The sequence below is a fragment of the Budorcas taxicolor genome, chromosome 21 (assembly GCF_023091745.1).
Source record: "Budorcas taxicolor isolate Tak-1 chromosome 21, Takin1.1, whole genome shotgun sequence".
NCBI classification, from domain to species: Eukaryota; Metazoa; Chordata; class Mammalia; order Artiodactyla; family Bovidae; genus Budorcas; species Budorcas taxicolor.
The window spans coordinates 60,489,483-60,509,133 of record NC_068930.1 but is presented as its reverse complement, the minus strand read 5'-3'; the positions used below and the strand labels follow the sequence as shown (position 1 = coordinate 60,509,133).

The following is a 19,651-nucleotide window of genomic DNA, read 5'->3' as shown; positions in this document are numbered from 1 at the left end:
GGCACGTTAGGCACATTAACAATTTAGTCTTTACAACCACTCAGATGTAAGTACTATCATCCCCATTTTACAGATGAGAAAACTGAGGCATAGAAAAGTTATGCAGTGAGTAGGGGCTGGAGTGAAACTTGGAAGCCAGTCAGTAGACTCGAACCCATACCTGCACTTAGCAAACGAGGGTTGAGACTTAACTTTATGGCACAGCCTCCTGGCTCATTCATTCCATTTCTTTTGCCCCAAGGCCCTAAGACACCTGAAGCCACTCCCAGAAATGCAGCTGAATCTATCATCTTCACACATCAACCCATAGCTCAGGGAAGTTTAACTCCCCCCAAACCACAGGGAAGGCCAGGGAAGAAGCCCTCATAGGCAAAACCACACCTCCTTGACTTATTCCTGTAACATGTCAGCTCTAGAGGCTGATTGTTGAGCCCATGAGATTTTTCTAAATGGATGAAGTTGTAACTCAAGTTGTATGTGAGGCCTGCAACCCTCGGGGGCTCATGAGACCTGGCTATCTCTGGAAGCATCTTTGTGTAATTGTCTTCCTGAGGTTAAAATGGAAGAATTTCCTCAATTTCGTTTCTCTTAGAAAACTGACTACATCACTGTATAGATTTATTTTATACACAGACCCTGTAATCAGGTATAAGATTCCAGAGGGGCCAAAAAACTCATGCTGGGCACTGGAAAGGAGTTAAATAGCCCCCAAAGAAAGAGAGTAGTTGCCCTTAAAGCAATAATATTCTCTCCGAGGAAGGGGTGAGTACAGGGCAAGCCTCGCTGGGCACATCAGATGTGATTAGTATTGCTCTTCATTAACTAGAGCAGGAAAAAGCCCCAATAACCATTTGCTAAAAATGGGCATTTTGACACAGTGATGCAGGAGCTTAAAAAGTGATGCTAGGTGTAAAATGATTATTAAAAAAGAATACCTAAAAAGGGACAAAAAGCGGTTATAACACAGATGTTGGTATTACAAATGCCTTGTTTCTTTACCCATTTCCTGTACTTTCTGTGATGCAGTTAGAATACTTCTATAGTTAAAAAAAAAAAAAAAGTGAAATGACCTGTCCTTTTTCTCTTCCTTCCCGCAGCAACAATGCACGAATGGCTTTGACCTGGACCGCTCGTCAGGACAGTGTTTAGGTATGAGGCCCTGCAGGTCCTTCGCCGGGTGGGGGGTGCAGCCACAGCTCCAGCGCAGGGCCGTTTCTCTCTCAGCTGTTGTTCAGTATTGGCAAGTCTGTATCAGCATTGCCCACAGAAATGGGCAGAAACAGTGCCATGGGATGGTTGAAATCAATGACCGTCTTCCGCTGGTCACCTTCTTTGTGCCCAGCACTGGTAAGCCCTGTGCGACAGGGCGAAGATGAGGAAGACTTGACTGCTGTCCTCAGGGAGCTCTCGATCTGCGTCAGTTTCCCCGGACTGCCTTTACAAATTGCCACAAACTTAGGGGCTTACACAGTACAACTATATGATCTTACAGATGTGCAGGTCAAAAGCCTGATGGGGGCTTCTACCAGCCTAACAATGAAGTGTTGGCAGGGCCTTGTTCCTTTCTGGAGACTTGAGGGAAGAATCCATTTTCCTGCTCATGCATGGTGCTGGCAGAATTCAGTTTCTTTTCTCTTTTATTTTGATTGCGATATAATTGACATACGATAGCGTCCAAGTCTAAGGTGTACGGTGTGTTGACTCGATCCACTTATGTATTCCAGTGTGATGACCATCATAGCTTGGAGCTCACACCTCCCTTCTGTCACATAATTACCTTTTCTGTGTGTGTGGTGAGAACATTCAGGATTTATTTTCAGCATTTTTCGAGTATACAGTATGGTATTGTTCATAATACAATACTGTGCATTAGTTCCTTAGAACTTATCTTCTAGCTGGAAGTTTGTACCATTTACATCTCATCTCTCCCACCCCCAAGCCCCTGATGACAACCATCCTACTCTCTGTTTCTGTAAGTTTGGCTTTTCTGGATTCTACATATAAGTGATATCTTGTAGCATTTGTCTTTCTCTGCCTAAATTCATGTAGCATAATGCCCTCAAGGTCTATCCATGTTGTGGCAAATGGCAGCTTTTCCTTCTTCCTCATGACTGAATAATATTCATATGATTATTATTAATATATTATTCATATGATGATAATATTAATTGATAATAACACATCTATCTGTTATGAACTTTATCCATTGATGTGCGTTTTGGGTGTTACCATAATTTGGCTATCCTGAATAAATGCTTCAATCAACATAGCAGTACAGATATCTCTTTAAGATTCTATTTTCATTTCCTTTGGATATATACCCAAAGTTGGAATTGCTGGATTGTATGGTATTTCTAGTTCTAATTTTTGGAGGGACCTCCACACTGTATTCCACAGTGGCTGCACTGATTTACATTCCGCAGAATTCCATTTCTTGCGGCTGTAGGACTGATGGTCCTGTTTCCTTGCTGGCTGTCAGCTGAAGGCCTCTCTCAGTTTCTAGAGGCCACCTTCTTCCTCGGCCTCTTCACCAACAAGTTAAGTTCCTCACATGTTTCTAATCACATCTCTTTCTGTTGCCTCATCTCACTGACCAATCCTTCTTCCTCTTCTTCCACTTTTAAGGATTTGTATGATTTCCCTGGGCCCACCCAGATAATCCCAGATAATCCTCTCATCTCAAGGTCTTCTGATTAGCTTTAAATCCGTTCTGTGAGTGCATGCATGCTCAGTCACTCAGTTGTGTCTGACTCCCTGGAATTGCAGCTCTGTGGACTATAGCCCTCCAGGCTCCTCTATCCATGGAATTTTCCAGCCAAGAATACTGGAGTGGATTGCCATTTCCTCCTCCAGGGGATCCTTACGACCCAGGGATTGAACCCACATTTTCTGAGTCTCCTGCATTAACAGGCAGATTCTTTTACCATTGAGCCACCTGGAAACCCTTAAATTCACTCCATCCATGCCTAATTCCTCTTTGTCCTGTAACCTAATGTAGTCACAGGTTCCAAGTGAGTGAATGAAAGTCGCTCAGTTGTGTCTGACTCTTTGCAACCCCATGGACTATATAGTCCATGGAATTCTCTAGACCAGAATACTGGAGTGGGTAGCCTTTCCCTTCTCCAGGGGATCTTCCCAACCCAGGGATCAAACCCAGGTCTCCTGCATTGCGGGCGGATTCTTTACCAGCTGAGCCAACAGCAGGGACACAGGTTCCAAGGAGGACAATTTAGGGCTCTTCTCCTTGCACGCCATCTAGTGGGGGTGGTCGACCTAGGCAGAGTGAACTGTATAGAGTGGAATAAAGTCAGTGCCAAGATGAGGTGATCTCTGCAGAAGTAGGGGAGAGAGTGATGCCTTCTGTCTGCTGTCAATAAAGAAAGCCTTCATGGAGGTCACATTTGAGTTGGGTGTTGAAGGATGAACAAGATCCCGAGAAATAGCATCCCAAGTGGTAGGAACAGCATCAGCAAAGACCAGGGAGACAGTCAGAGCATAGAACAGCATGCTGTGGACGAAGCATAGCGTATAAAGAACACGGCTCCCACCTTGGGGGGATATTTACCTTTTAAATTATATTTGCTTTGCTTAAGGCCAAATCATTTGTAATCTCTGAGCTTAGGGTTGAAAAGAATGATGGGTGGTGAGGAAGAAAACCATAACTTGGAAGCTCCAGGCTCCCACTTTGACTTAAGGTGAAGGGGCGTGAGAATGCGCCAATGGATGCAGAGCAGGATGACAGCCGTCTTCCCTGGCCCCCCAGTTTTAATGGTGACTTCAGGCTTACAGCTAGAAAATGGAGCTCCATGTTTCCCTTTCCTGAGGGGGTAGTTGGCATGAGTCTCTCAGAGGAGGTGGCAGGGGTGAGCTGTCAGGATTCAGGGCCCTCCCCCACAGCCTCTGGTCCCACAGAGAACAGACTCCCCAAGGTTGTTGAGAAGCCCCAGTGTGTGGGGTCAGGTCAGCTGCTCCTGCTGGGAACCCAGTCCAGGCCTCCTCTGTCCCCGGCCCAGCAAGGCTGATTTTCTAGAGAACCTACCCCCGCCCCAAACCCCACCCCCAACTCCAGACACAACAAACACAGCACCAGCCTGGCTGGAAACGGGCCCTGTTTGCTGGCACTGCGTGAGCTGACTCTCAAGTAAGTCTCCACTTTCCTAACAAGTAACTCACTCTTGGCCAAGCCTTGTCTTTCTGGACGCAAGGGCCTCATTCTCCCTGCCTAGCTGTTATTTGGAGGAGAATTGAGTACAATGATGAGGCCCATCCTAGTGTTTCCTGAGTGTCGTATGGACACACCAGAGTACCTGAGATGCTTTTGGGTGATACATCCACAGAAAAACACTCTTTATTTTAATAGTTTTATATTTTATTTTTATTCTTACCTTCTATTTTTCATAATTGATAGTGTTTTTTTTCCATTTGCTGTCATCATGTAAAGATGAAAAACATATGCTCCCTTGGGTTTACAATGTGGATTCATTTAGAGAAAAGTGTTAAGCGTGTGGGGCTTCCCTGATGAGTCAGTAAGAATCTGCCTGCAGTGCAGAAGACGCAGGAGATGTGGGTTCGATCCCTGAGTCAGGAAGATCCCCTGGAGGAGGAAATGGTAACCCACTCTGGTGTTCTTGCCTGGGACATCCCGCGGACGGAGGAGCCTGGCGGTTTACAGTCCATGGGGTTGCAAAGAGTTGGACAGGACCGAACACATGATGGATTGGTTAATTGGATCAAGTATGTGACAGTCCAGGCTGTGGTAGCTACAGCCCAGACATCGTGAAGGGGGTATTTGATGACTTGTCAATTTGATTCAATTCAGCTAATATTTGGGTAGTACCTGATGGTGATGAGCCAGGCACTGCCCTACGTATTTGGGAGCAGATGCTGGTAAATCATGGTTGGGGTCCTTCCTGGTGCTGTCAGTACAGAGCTCTGCTTCAGTTTGCACCATGTGGCTGAGGGGCTGCTAACACCTGTCCTTTCTGTGGCCTTGCAGATGTTGACGAGTGCCGGACCATCCCTGAGGCCTGCCGAGGAGACATGATGTGTGTCAACCAAAACGGCGGGTATTTGTGCATCCCCAGAACGAACCCCGTGTACCGAGGGCCCTACTCCAACCCCTACTCCAACCCCTACTCAGCTTCTTACCCAGCAGCTGCACCCCCGCTGTCAGCTCCAAACTACCCCACCATCTCCAGGCCTCTTATATGCCGCTTTGGATACCAGATGGATGAAAGCAATCAGTGTGTGGGTGAGTAGCCCAGCGTCCTAGGCTTCCTCTATGCTGGCAAAGCCACGTTCCTGTCCAGCAAGTCCAGCCCAAGGTCGTCTCCAGAAAGCCACTTTGTCTTTGCTTTATGTTCATCTGTGTATTCACCTATCTATCTTATCTATCATCTACGTATTTATTATCTATCTGTCTTTCAATTGTATCTAACGTCTATTTGAAGACCAAGCTTATGTTTTTTCTCTGTTCAATAACAAATATATTCGGTCAAACATACTAAGTGAATCCCAGAGAGAGGATCTAAAGATCTAAAAAGGACCAGCTTTCTAGAGCCTTCGGCATCACACACCCTTGAATGGAATGTTTGCTCCTGAAAGAAAAGAAGCCTTGAGGGACAAGGCCAATTGTTCTGGAAAGAAAGTGGGTTCCTTGGGTGGGGACCAGTCTTTTGACCAACCGGAACCTTGTAGATGGGAGCTCATAGTGTGAGTGGATCCTAGGGAAGAAGATGCCATATGCCATGAGGTCCCCAGGCTGTTGGCAAGTGTTGTGATGGTGCCTGGGGGAGTGCTGGAGCTCTGTGGGCCAGTGTGGCTTTCGTGGAGGGTTACCCAGTATCCCCACTCATCGCTTAAGCTTTGGTTGGACCAAAACTTTGCAACTGTTTCCAGCATTGGAAGGTGGGTCTAGAGTGATGATCGCTCCAAAGTTTTTTGATCATATGCTCCATCTGCAAAATCTTTTTGAACCTGGACCCTTATTACATGCATGTTTAAGAATTGCATACACATCCTGTTAGTGTCATATGGTTTGAGGAGTGTAAAGCATATGTGAAACATAGAAAATTTTAAAGAATGTGATCAAAATAAAATATGAATTGAAATTCTAATATTTCCTTCCTGTGCCCTGAAAGTTTGCGAGACCATCAGGATACTTAATGAGATTGATGTTGGTCCCATTCCAGGGCTCTGAAGGTGGTGTTATAACCTACTGCGGGGGAGGTTGTGTTGGTGATTTTGTCGTGTCTTCTATATGACCATGCAAATGAGTGTGCATTTTCATTTGACTACATGGAAATAATATGCAAACACAGTGTCTTTCAGAGCCAAAGGGAAAATTGGATACGCCTTGTCCAGACTTCTCTGTTCTTACTGATCTCAAGATGTGTATGTGTGTGTGAGAGAGAGAGGGACAAGGAGCTGACTGATGGTCACGTTGAATATAGATGAGTGTTCAAGGAAAAAGAACACAGGACCCAATCAAGTCACAGACTGAAGTGCTGGTGGGGAAGATAGTAATGTACTTCCTTCTGACTACTAGGACAATAGACGATTGTAACTGAAAGGGACTTGAACAATCTTTACCCACAGCCCCTTCATTCTATAAAAATGAGGATGTGGACTCCACCAAGAGAGGTAATTACAAAGGTAGCATGGAGGTCCTGCTCTGCTGACGGCCAGCCTACATTTTCGTCACTCGCCTACATGACTGCTCTCATTTGGCAGAAAAGGAATGATCTGGAAGAAAAGGCAGAGAAAGAGAGTTGGGGGGTGGGGAGCTGCTCTTCAGGATGTCCTGTGGGGCTGGAGAAGCCGCGTGACCACGTGCACATCTTGAAGTGAGGAAGGGGTTGTCAGGACCCTGTGAGTCACTCCAGGATTTCAGGGCGGGGCAGGTCTCGGGTGGCAGTCCCGCAGACCCCTTCTGGGGAACAGCTGGGAACTCCAATGCGACCCCTCCGCTCACAGCCCTCTTCCCAGGATCCCAGCACTGGAGAGTAAGCACGCGGCTGGGAACCCTATTCATCTCCCGGTCCCTGTGACGTCAGGCACTTTTACGGCCTCCAACCTGTCTCACGGGAGATGCGGAGCCTCATAATGGCCCTTTTGTAAGGAGAATACAATCCAGGAACCCTAGCGAGGACTGGCACCGGGCCGTCCACGTCCAAAAGTTCAGCCTTATGTATTCATAAGTCCCGGGTTCCTCCCCGCCTCCCTTCACCCCACCCCGCCTTTCCTGGTTTACACTGGTTCTTCTGGGCATTGTGAGAGGGGACGTCAGAGGGAGGAGGCCGCAGGAGGGATGAGAGAGGCGGGGCCTGGGAACAGGCCACAGGGAAGCAGCTTGGCTGGGGCGGGTCGGGGGTGGGGGTGGGGGTGGGGGGGGAAGGAACCGAAGGAACCCAGAGGGGGATATTGCTGGGAAAAGAGGAGGTGAGGGGGTGAATGTAGGTCTGATCCTGTGGAGGAAGCTAGAGTGAGTGGCGTGTGATGTGGAGAATTGGAAAGTGTTTCTGAAACTTGGGTATTCTTTTTTTTTTTTTTAATGTATTTATTTCTTTGGCTTAGCAGGGTCTTAATTGCAGCAAGCACGGACGGATGTTAAGCTGCATGCAAACTCTTAGTTGCGACGTGTGACATCTAGTTCCTTGACCAGGAATGGAACTTGGTCCCCCTACATTGGGAGCAGAGTCTTAGCCACTGGACTACTAAGGAATCCCTCTTTTTTTTTTTTTAGCTTTTATATTGGATTGTAGTTGATTAACCATGTTGTGATAGTTTCAGGTGTGCGTGTATCTATTGTTTTTCAAACTTGGATGTTGTGGGAGAGGAGGACCACATCTCCAAGGGGCCTCTCCTCCTCAACACAGAAAATGCTCAACAACAGTAACAGCAGCAGCAGTAGTAATAATAGCAAGCACATGATGCTGTGTGCTAGGATTCTTACCGGAATGAACATGTTGAATCCTTACCACAACCCTGTACAGCAGGACTGTTGTTATTCTCGTGGCCCTGATGCTCAGAGAGGTTAAGAATCTGTCTAAGGTCATACAGCAGGTGGGGGCTGACCCAGGGTTTGAATCCATTCAGGCTCTGGATGAGGAAACTGAGGCTGAACAAGGTCAAGGTTCAAGCCTCACAGGAGTCAGTCCTGGAGCCCTGATGAAAAACTAGGACTTTCTCTTGCCTTTTTTTTTTTTTTGGTAAATAAATTTTTGTTCTGTAAAACTTTGAACCTAGACAAAAGCAGAGAAAACATAGTGAACACTTACCTACTTGTCACTCAGTTTGGGAATTGTCAGTATAGACCCACTCTTGTTTCTTCTTTACCCTGACCAAGTGGATCAATTTAAAGCAAATATCAGGTATCAAATCGTTCTATCCTTAAATACTTTAGAATGTATCTATCTCAAAGAGATAAAGCTTCTTTAAAAAATAATAGCCACAATACCATTGTAAACCTACAAAAATTAACAATAATTCCTTTTTATCATTTAATATCCAGATAGAGTTCATATTTTTGTGATTCTTTCATAAATGTCCTTTTTTTCTTTTTTTTTTAGAATCAGATCCAAGTAAGGTCTACAAATTACATTTGATTAACAAGTCTCTTAACAGCTTCTTAATCTTTTTCGTCTCTTTCGCACTTATTTGTTGAAGAGGCTGAGTCGTCTGTCCTGTAGAATTTCCTGCATTTGAGATTTTGCTTGTTGTGTTCTTGGAGTGGCATTTAGCATATTTCTTCATCCTGTCTATTTTTCTGTAAACTGGTAATAGTTAGACCTAGAGGCTTGATCCAATTTAAGTTTAAATTTTGCGCCAGTTGTTTTCTAGGTACTGTCCTTGCTCTTCTTTCCATGTCCAGGTTTCTGCACATAAACTGTAAGTAAGTCCAGCTTAAAGAAGCAAGTGGACACTTTCACTGAGGTTTGCTCCTTCTGGGTTTTGGACCCACTTCCAAGACAGTGATTTCCCTCCTGGTCCTCTGTCTCTGCAGGCTGGGCAGGGCCAGATTCGGAGCCCAGGTCCCCTAAGCCTCTGAGCTGCCTTCTTGACCCCTCTGTTTTCGGTTCTACTTGGGAGATCCCTAGACCCTGCTCCTTCTGGAACAAAGTTTGGCCTCAGGTTTGAGTCCACAGGCCCCTAGATGTAAACCTGGATCACTCAGGACCTTTGTAGGCTGAGTGAACAGTGACACAAGAATTACATGAACCAAGAAAGTGTTGTGTCATCCAGAAAACCGATATCTTGGCTTGGAGATGCTCAGCACCAGGGCAGCCTCTATGAGGGTAGTGGGACCCGTGGCTGGTTAAGTGTGTCTCTTGGATCCTGGCCCCTTGGGGGAGCTGATGGTCAGCATCTCAGAGATTGGAGAACCAGATGGACTTGGTTAATCGGCAAGGAGGATGGAACTGGTGCATGAAAGGCAGGATGCTGTGGGGCTAACAGGGTTGATGCTGAGGGCTCAGGGAGGGGTGAGCTAAGCTGAGTGGTTGGGGCACCCAGAATATGAACCCCCACTCAGGAACCTTTCTACCATCACACTGCCTCTGAGAATAGGACTTTTGGCTAAGGTCCCTCATGTTGATGCCACTCTTTTAGGCGTATCTGTTTCCTTTGAGGCTTAACTTGTCACCTCTCTGGGTGGACATTCTTCATTCTGGCTTTGCTAATCAACTTGGCTCTGTGGCCAAACTAGGGACTCCACCAATAACTAATGCTCATGAGACATTTCACAATTGAGAAAGCAGCCTTTTACTAGAACCACACTGCCCCGGGGACTACAGGAATTCCTCTGGTCATTTGTGGAGTTACAAGCAATATCTTTATTCTTCCTTCTGGCCCAGGGTTTTCTCATTGATCAAAGCACCTGAGCAGGCAGAGAGGAACACATATGGATCCTTTGGGAAGATGAATGGCATTGGCCTGAAGCGTTCTCTTGAGTTATTTTTCCTGAAAGTCAGCCAACATGTAGTCAATCCCTGTTTATAGAATACCTCTTCGGTGCCAGGCTCTGGCTTAGGCGCTGAGGGGGGCAGGGAGTCTGGGCACAGCCATGGGACTGTCTTTAGAGCTTAGCGTCAAGGAAGGGAGATTAGTCACGGAACAAGCAGCTGAAATACTTGGCGGCCTCTGATAGGTTCCTGAGATTTTTCGAAGAGAAGGCAGAGACAGGAAAAGGCTCTGTTTCCTGGAGTGGAGAGGGCTGGGACTTGGCAGCCAGTCAGGCCTTGATACTCACCTTGGTTTGGCTACTTCCTAGCTATGAGACTGGGGCCTCGGTTTCTTCATCTGTAAAATGGGTACAACAATGCCTATTTCACAGATAACATGTGAAAATATCTCACCCAGTGTCTGCATAGAGTATCACTCGGTAAATGTTAATTGAGAAAAGAAAGATTCTCAGGTCTTGAGATGATAACTTATAGAGAGTCATCAAGTCTGAAAATGTATTAAGTGCCTTAATTTTTTTTTTTTAATTGATATCTGGTCTTCTTTTTTCTTTTCCAAGGAAGCTTTAATCTTTATAACTTAATTTATTTAATGTCTTAGGCCAGGCTGTGTGTGGCATGCAGGATCTTAGTTCCCCAATCAGGGATTGAATCTGTACTCAGTGGTTAAAGGAGAAGTCTTAACCACTGGACCACCAGGGAAGACCCAAGGTCCTAATTCTTGAAAACCTTTAAAATGACCTAAAACTGAGCTTGGTACTCACTCACCTTGCAGACCTTGTTGGGCTTTGCCCAGTTTAGCACTTTATGAGACTTCAGTCAGATTGTGCTTTGAGATGCTGGTGAACCCTGAATTTATTGAATTGTGAAACAAAACAAACTACCCAGCTGAGAAGACAAGGGCAGGAGAGCTTGGATGGGGCAGCTCCTGCAGGCTTTTCTTCATATTTTCAAAAATACAGGTTTGAAACCAAGTCCTCAGGATGAGACCAGGAGGGAAGCACAGGAAGCTGAGACCACTGGGCTTTTTAGCTGCTGAATTGAGACCAGACCAGGCAGGCCCAGGGAGGAGGGCACCCAGATGGAAGCAGGACACAGATTTGTTCAGATGTCCCTGTGAACTGGGCCTTAGGAAGCCTGTTCATGTGCAGCCCCTGCACTCAGGTTGTCCCATCTTGCTTCAGATCTTTCCTAGTCACTGGCTGGGATAGTGAGCAAGCATTGTCACCTCTCTGAACCTGTTTTTCCATCTGTAAACTGGGATGACAGTATCAATTATTAGTATAGGATATTTGTGAGATTTCACTGAGATAGTTCACATAACTTGTTTAGCATGGAGGCTGGCTTTCTGTAAAGGTTAATAACAGTTGTTATACTGTTTTGGGTGCGTCAGATCTTATCATTCTGTGATGAATTCTGCTACTCCATATTCCTAGTCTTGTTATTCTGCTATTGTTTATTCTTTCCTCTGGGAGTTAGACTTACAAGCAGGAATAGAGATGCCGGTGTAGAGAAATGGGCATGTAAACAGTAGGGGAAGGAAAGGGTGGGATGAACTGGGAGGGTAGTGTTGACATTTATACCCTACCATGCAGAAAATATATAGCTAGTGGGGAGCTGTTGTATAGCACAGAGAGGTCAGCTTGGTGCTCTGTGATGAGCTAGAGGGGTGAGATGGGGAGAGTGGTGGTGGAGGGGAGGCTCAGGAGGGAAGGGACGTGTGTATATGCAGAGCGGGTTCACTTCGTTATGCAGCAGAAACAGCGACAGCAAGAAAAGAGTACAGGCCTTTTAGAGCATGGAGGGTTGAATTCTTGCCACTTTCGGTGGCAGGAATTGCCATTACTTGTGCTTCCAAGGGGAATTCAGCAGAGAAGGGACTCCAGGAGGGTGTCCAGGACAGCTCTTCTCGCATGCAAATGTGCCCCAGAGTCACCTGTGGGGAAAATCTGACTTGGCAGGTCTACTCTGGGGCCTGAGGCCCCGCATTTTGCAGAAGCTCCTGGGTGATGAGATGCTGCTGGTCCAGGGAAGCTACCATCCATCTGTCTACCCTTAGATAGGCCTGCATTGAAAGAAAGGTAGAAACTTTATTTTTAATGTAATTCCCATATTGTTCGAATTTGTTAGAAGAATGTTTTATTTTTGTTGAAAAACAAAAACAAAAAGCCCCAAAGAAATGTTTTTAAAGCCTGAATTGAAGCATCATGTTGTAGCGGTAAAGTTAGGACATCGGTAAGAAATGTTCTCTGATCCCAGATCAGCTATGTATTAGCTGTGTGATATTAAGAAAGTCACTTGGCTTCTCTGACCTAAGGTTTATTATCTGTAAAAAGCAGGGATTAGGGGTCTTACTATGGGATCTGTGGATAGAATTTAGCAGATCGGTTTTATCTTTTTTTCCCTACTAACTTCTAATGAAATTTAACATTTTCTGCCTTTATATAGGCAATAAACCACAGAACACTTAACAATACCTGTGGCAGTACTGACAAGAGAAACACAGATATTTATACATCACATTAGAGCGGTACCAGTTATTCTGACACACTTTGAAGATCTTGATGTATTTTGAAATAGTCCCACTTGCCATCACTGCAAAATTGTGGGAGATACTAGACCTACTGCCCAACCTTGTCATTTCTAAGATATATTATACATTTGTTTAAAAAATATTTTGATAACTTTCAGTATTATTGGTTTCTTTCATAATCCTATGAATATAATTTATACAATTAAAAGCATTACTCTGAGAAACGGGTCCACGGCTTCACTGGTCTGCAAAATACATGTCCTAGGCCAGATGATTTCTTCAATCCCTGGTCCTTAGGGAAGATGATGGTTACGTCCAGACAGCCTGGGTTTTCTGTTAACTCGTTCCCACCTGGATTGCTTGTAACACGGTCCTTCTCTACTTGTATGTTTCAACCAGCCCACATACTCAGTGACATCTTCTGGGGGACCATGCCAGTCCTCCATTTGTGAGGAAGCCCGACCTACCCACAGCTGGAGCTGGCTGCAGGGACTGGCCTAGGTGAGGCCTATGGGACCTCACCCTGACCGCAGTGAGGTCAGGGGAGTGGCTGGCCTTGGGGCTGGACGGGAACTCTCCGGGCCTTTGTGTGTGTGGTAGGCACTTCCCTGCTGCCTAGCATGGCCATTTTCTCAATGAACCACAACTTTTTCTTGGCTCTCACCTTATGTTCCTTGGTCTGGTCCTGTTCCTTTTCATCATGTTCCATTCTGGGATTAGCCAGTTGTGTGTGAAGAACAGGCGGTGTTGCAGGAGGATGGAGAAACTCTGAGCCGCAGCAGCTCCAGCCCCGCTGTGGCTGTTTCTGGCGAAAGCGAGTGTAAGGCCGGGTCTCCAGCGAGCCCTGCTGCAGGGCAGGAGGGCACGAGGTTGCAGTCACCTTCTGGGGCCAGGGCCGAGTGGACCATTGCAGCCTGTTTAGCCACATGTGTTGGAAATTAGTAGGAGGTGCCTGGTACTGTGGTTCTCAAAGAAGTTCAGCGGTTCCCGATATGTAGAAAGATGATTGTACCTCCTCTTTCGTTGTCGAGGCAGGTTGTAGATTTCTTTGCAAAGATGCCTCTGATGAAGTGGGGTGAGCACACCTCTGGACACCCGGGAGCAGAGCTGCTCGCAGAGGTTCTCTGCTCGCCTTGCAGCTTCTGCCGGAGCTCTGTGTGGCTCTGATCTGCGTGTGTGGGCGGGGTCCACAGGGCATGTGTGCGGCTCCGACACCCAGTGTGATGCAAGAAACCGCGAGCTGGGAACTCTTTGTGCTGTTAGGAACGGATCGGATGAAATAAAGAAGGGAAAATGCCATATGAAAGCAAAGAATTCGTGTTGCGGAGAGTGTATGCATGTGTACAAGGAAACTGATTCAAGCCATAAGGGAGGAATCACGTTTAATGCTGCCGACAGCAGCATCCTCATGTAAATACCGTCTGATAGGCCCGAGTTATATCTGCTGTTATGCCAAGAAAGGGGATCTTTGTGTTCTCAGAGGCCTGGAGGGACTGGGTGACAGGCTGGGAAGTGGTGGAGGGCAGTGTGATGTGTGGGGAAAGTGTGGGCTTTCGATTCAGAGATGCTGGAGTTCAAATGCCACCCCCAGCGCAGGTGCCTGGCTATAAACCCTTTGAGAGACCTCTCCTCCAGATGGGACGGGAGTGCGTACCCTGTGGAGCTGGTTTTAGCAAAGGATGTGCTGTCTGCGCCCCCCCCCAGACAACTGCTCTGTCTGCCAGCCCCACCACCCTCTCCACAGAGGAGCAGCCCATCTGCATCACCTCTAGCCACTCCCTGCCCAGCGCACGGACAGGCGAGTGGCCCCTGCTCGCTGGCGGCTTATCCCAGGTGGGCAGCTGCCAGGAGGGAAAGGGAGGGAGACCGCCTGTGCATTTGTAACCACGTGCTGATGCTTCTTCCCAGCTCCGCTCTGATCCCTGCTCAGCCAAAGAGGCTGCCCTTGAGTCATTCTCTGGGGCTCTCTTACCTCTGGGGGTGCCGAGGGGCCAGATGGGTATACTCGTTCTCTTTCTTCGGCTGCCAGCCTCTCTGGACACGTGGACACGCTGACAGAAAGACAGACTCCAGACCACACTGCCCCGGGAGGCGGTGACTAGGCAGTGCTGGTGGGCTGGGCTGACCCATCACCTAGAGACCCCCGAGTCAGATGATCTTCGAGCAGGCTGGGTGGTCTCCTGCTTAAGGCCAGAAAGGCTAGGCTTCCTGGCAGCCTCCAGATATGCGACAGAGGGCAGGCAGGAGTCCACGTGCTCTCACCAGGACATGGGTGTTGGAAGTTGAGACAGTGTCGGGGCTTCCTTGGATACAGCCGCTGCACCAGCGTCCACTGTTTACCCTCAGCATCTGGCAGTGTGAATTCTCAACAAGCTGTGCTGTGCTTAGTCACTCAGTCATGTCTGACCCTTTGCGACCTCATGGACTGTAGCCCGCCAGGCTCTTCTGTCCATGGGGATTCTCCAGGCAAGAGCACTGGAGTGGGTTGCCATGCCCTCCTCCCTCAGCAAGCTATTGGCAACTAGTGAATGGATGAGTGACGGGATGAATAGAAGGAAAGCGTGGGCGCCGTTCAACCCAGGTGACAGGGGGAACCTTCACTCACTTCCACATTTGGTCTCTCATCACCCCCTCAAAGCACGCCCCTTGAATGGCTCCCACTGTGCTGGATGCCAAAGGGGAACCAGGATGACCAAGCGTCTCTGTCCCTTGAGTGCCAGCACCGTGTTCACGGTGTGTGCCCCCACCCAGCATGCTTCACTGGACCACTGGCACTTGGCAAGCATTGAACTGAACTGAATTTACACTGTAGCTGAGGGGCTGATGGGAAAAGATGCTTGTGAAGAATCATCTGCTCAGATTGACTTACCAAGAGAGCTTACCTCTACCATCCTTTCTGCCCTGGGCTATGCTAGGAAAAATCTGTGATAAGCTGTGCTCTCCTTGGAGCCAGGGCTTTGTTTCTCTGCCCTGGGAGGGACTGGCTTTCAGGGATCCACTTCCAGCCAGGATTAGCTCCTCGCACAACTCCAAGGGGCGCCATTCAATTGTGCGGCCCTGCCATTGGCATCCTCTGGAGCCCAACAAGCAGCGGGAGGCTCCTATTTATCTTGGAAACAGAGGTGCATGCTTGGGGAAGGGTCCCCGGGCCATCTCCTTGGGGGCTGGCAGGGAAAGGACATTCACAGGATTCCTTCCCTCCAGAGGGCCTCAGACATCAGACTGGATGTTAAGGACTGACCTCCCATTCCCCTCGGCTTGTCGGAGCTGGGCCAGAGGGGAGATGGGGACAGCCAGTGCTGGGCCCTGCCCCAGGCAGCCAGCATCGACAGGCTCCAGGGGATGGCGGGTGGGTCGAGGCTGGGAGGCGGTGAGGCGTGGGGGACTTGTCAGTGTGAACTGACTTTCCTTCAAACTAAAACGTTTGCAGAAACCCAGCCAGAGTTGATTTATGAGCCCCACATATTTCACAGGTCTTAACACATCCCCCAGGAATCAATGAGGTCAGACAGAACAGACTTTGCATCCGGAATCAGTATGAAATTGGCATCTTCAACAGTTCCCGTGGGAAGCAGGGGATAATAATTTAAGGGAGATTATATTAATAATGCAAAGGCACAAAAATCCCAGACTCAGCTTCATTCCCACTGGGGAGAAAGACAATCATCTGTTTTCTGCATCTGAGCTGGGTGAGGGGTGGCCACCTCTGCTGGGGCCACTGTGAGCAAAGTGAAGCATGATGGGATGCCGGCGCCATTGCAGACGATGAACTCAGTGCCAACCGCAGTGACCACAGCCTCCCGCACTGTGTCTGGCGCATGCTCCATAACTGTGATAAATAGATATTTGTGATTATGTGTTTAACATCTCTATGTCCAGCAGGAACTTTCTGTCCTGTTCACCTTGTATTTTTAGTGCTTGATAAATATTTGCTTAAAACTCAACATTCAAAAAACTAAGATTGTGGCGTCTGGTCCCATCACTTCATGGCAAATAGAAGGGGAAAAAGTAGAAGCAGTGACTGAGTTTATTTTCTTAGGCTCCAAAATCACTGCGGAATGGTGACTGCAGTCATGAAATTAAATGATGCTTGCTCCTTGGAAGGAAAGCTGTGACAAACCTAGATAACGTATTAAAAAGTAAAAGCATCACATTACTTACAAAGGTCCTTGTAGTCAAAACTATGGCTTTTCTGGTAATCATGTATAGATGTGAGAGTTGGACCATAAGGAAGGCTGAGCAATGAAGAACTGGTGCTTTTGAATTGTGGTGCTGGAGAAGACTCTTGAGAGTTTCTTGGACTGCAAGGAGATCAAACCAGTCATCCCTAAAGGAGATCAACCCTGAATATTCATTGGGAGGACTGATGTTGAAGCTGAAGCTGCAATACTTGGGCACCTGATGCAAAGAGCCAACTCATTGGAAAAGACCCTGATGCTGGGAAAGATTGGAGGCAGAAGGAGAAGAGGGCACCAGAGGATGAGAGGGTTAGATAGCATCACAACTCAACGAACATAAATTTGAGCAAATTCCAGGAGATAGTGAAGGACAGAAGAACCTGGCACGCTGCAGTCCATGGGGTCTCAAAGAGTCAGACACAACTTAGTGACTAAACAACAGCAACAAAATATTTGCTTAATAAGCAGAATTATGTATAGAGGTAAATTGTATTTACTAATAGGTATAGAGGTGAATTGTATTTATAGAGTTGAATGAGCCAGAGAAATTGATTACTTCTCAATAAAAAATTAACCACTTGGGTTAACTTATTATCATTAATGGACTTTATTTATGTATCGTTTTCGTGCTGGGAGCTGTGCTGTGCACAGAAAGGTGAATCAGGCATCATCGCTGCTCTGGAGAGGTCTGTTCTCTTGCCAGGAGTTGGGGTAGGTTGGTAGGAGGTAGGGAACCCAACACATACACAATTACAGCTCAAGGAAATGGGACAGCAGTCAAAGCAGGTATGAGATTCTCTGTTGGCCCTGGCTGGAGTGGTTGCAGCATCCTTCCACAAGGACAGGTGTTACACATCTGCACGTTCATTTGATTAAACAGATATTCACTGAGTATGTCTCTGTGTTAGATATTGCCAAGTTCTGAGAGGGGATCTAAGAGGGAATCTAAAGATGAACAAGACTCGTCCCTGCCCTCAGGATCTCACAGCTGAGCAGATGTGAGTGGGAGCTGGGGAGGGGTGGATGCATATAACCCATCAGAGCCTTTCCGTGAGCTTGAGTGTGGGAGGTGGCGAGCGCAGTATGGCCAAGTGCTGTAGGAGTGCCCACAAGGAATAGGGATTCTGCTCTGGCAATGGATTGTTGTTGTGTAGTCGTGTCCAACTCTTCTGTGATCCCATGGAGTGTAGCCCGCCAGGCTCCTCTGTCCATGGGAGTTTCCAGGCAAGAATGCTGGAATGAGTGCCATTTCCTTCTCCAGGATAGCTTCCTGGACCAAGGAAGTGAACCCATATCTCCTGCTTGGCAGGTGGATTCTTCATTACCGAGCCACCTGGGAAGCCCCTGGCAATGAATACGATGGCATTTGAGTCCATCTTTGGAGGCTTGAGTAGGATTTTCATGCGGAGATGGGGAAGGGCTTTCTGAGTTGAGGGAACAGCCTGGACAAAGATGTGGAGGCAAGAAACTTCTTGACATGTTGAAGAATACTGGTGAGGGCCAGCCATGGTCATGAGCCCATTGGTCACTTGCCCATTTGTGATACCCAGTGTATGGCTGCTGTGTGGAAATGAGCTGGGGCAGGGGAACAGGCACAGAGTGACAGATGAGACTAAGCAATTTGGCAGGAACTATCATGTATGCCATGATAATCTCTTGGGCTTTGTTCTATGAACACTGGTTTTTAAGTGGAGGAGTAGTGTCTTGATATCCATTTGAAGATTCCTGGCTTAGGAACCCAGTGGACTGGAGTCTTGTTTTAATTCCATTACTGCACAAGCTCGGGGTAGAAGGTGTCATGGCTCCTAAACCTTCTCTTTCTAGGCTCCATTTCCCTGTCTATACAATGGGGCTGGACCACAGTCTCCAAGGCTCCCTCCAGCCCTGACTGCTCGGGATGTGGACATGATTGTGACAACTAAGTGGAAACTAGCTTCTGGGGGGAGGTAGACTTAGAGGTGGTATCTTTTTATTGGAGGCAGTGATTTTGCAGTGACTCTAAACTCTGGGGGTTAATTATCGGACCACCTCCAATGATATCACCTCCATGCTCCACAGAGTCCTGGTTGGAGCCTTCTTTTTTTTAAAATTAATTAATTTATTTTAATGGGAGGCTAATTACTTTACAGTATTGTAGTGGTTTTGCCATACATTGACATGAATCAGCCATGGGTGTACATGTGTATGCCATCCTGAACCCCCCTCCCACCTCCCTCCCCATCCCATCCCTCAGGGTTGTCCCAGTGCACCGGCTTCGAGTGTGCTGTTTCATGCATTGAACCTGGGCTGGTGATCTTTTTCACATATGGCAATATACATGTTTCAATGCTATTCTCTCAAATCATCCCACCCTCACCTTCTCCCACAGAGTCCAAAAGTCTGTTCTTTATATCTGTGTCTCTTTTGCTGTCTCACATATAGGGTCATCGTTACCATCTTTCTAAATTCCATATGCATGTGTTAATATACTGTATTGATATTTTTCTTTCTGACTTAGTTCACTCTGTATAATAGGCTCCAGTTACATCCACCTCATTAGAGGTGCATTAGAACTGATTCAAATGCCTTCTTTTTACTAGCTGAGTAATAATCCACTGTGTATATGTACCACAGCTTTCTTATCCATTTGTCTACCAACGGACATCTAGGTTGCTTCCATGTCCTAGCTGTTACAGTGCTGCAATGAACATTGGAGTACCCTTCAACTGGAGTACAATTTCAGTTCTGGTTTCCTCGGTGTGTATGCCCAGCAGTGGGATTGCTGGGTCATATGGCAGTTCTATTTCCAGTTTTTTAAGGACTCTTCACACTGTTCTTCATAGTGGCTGTACTAGTTTGCATTCCCATTGACAGTGTAAGAGGGTTCCCTTTTCTCCACACCCTCTCCAGCATTTATTGCTTGTAGACTTTTCGATAGCAGCCATTCTGACCAGCATGAGATTGTACTTCATTGTGGTTTTGATTTGCATTTCCCTGATAAT

General features: G+C 47.1%; 1 protein-coding gene across 2 annotated transcripts in view; it reads left to right on the top strand.

The window, feature by feature from the left end:
* The window catches only part of FBLN5 (fibulin 5), a 92,450-nt gene that overhangs the window by 5,699 nt on the left and 67,100 nt on the right, over positions 1-19,651 (top strand). For both annotated transcript variants that reach the window (XM_052659491.1, XM_052659490.1), the window contains 2 exons: positions 1,098-1,149; positions 4,997-5,251. In XM_052659491.1, the coding sequence (XP_052515451.1) occupies positions 1,098-1,149; positions 4,997-5,251 (307 nt within the window). The remainder of the gene's footprint in view (positions 1-1,097; positions 1,150-4,996; positions 5,252-19,651) is intronic.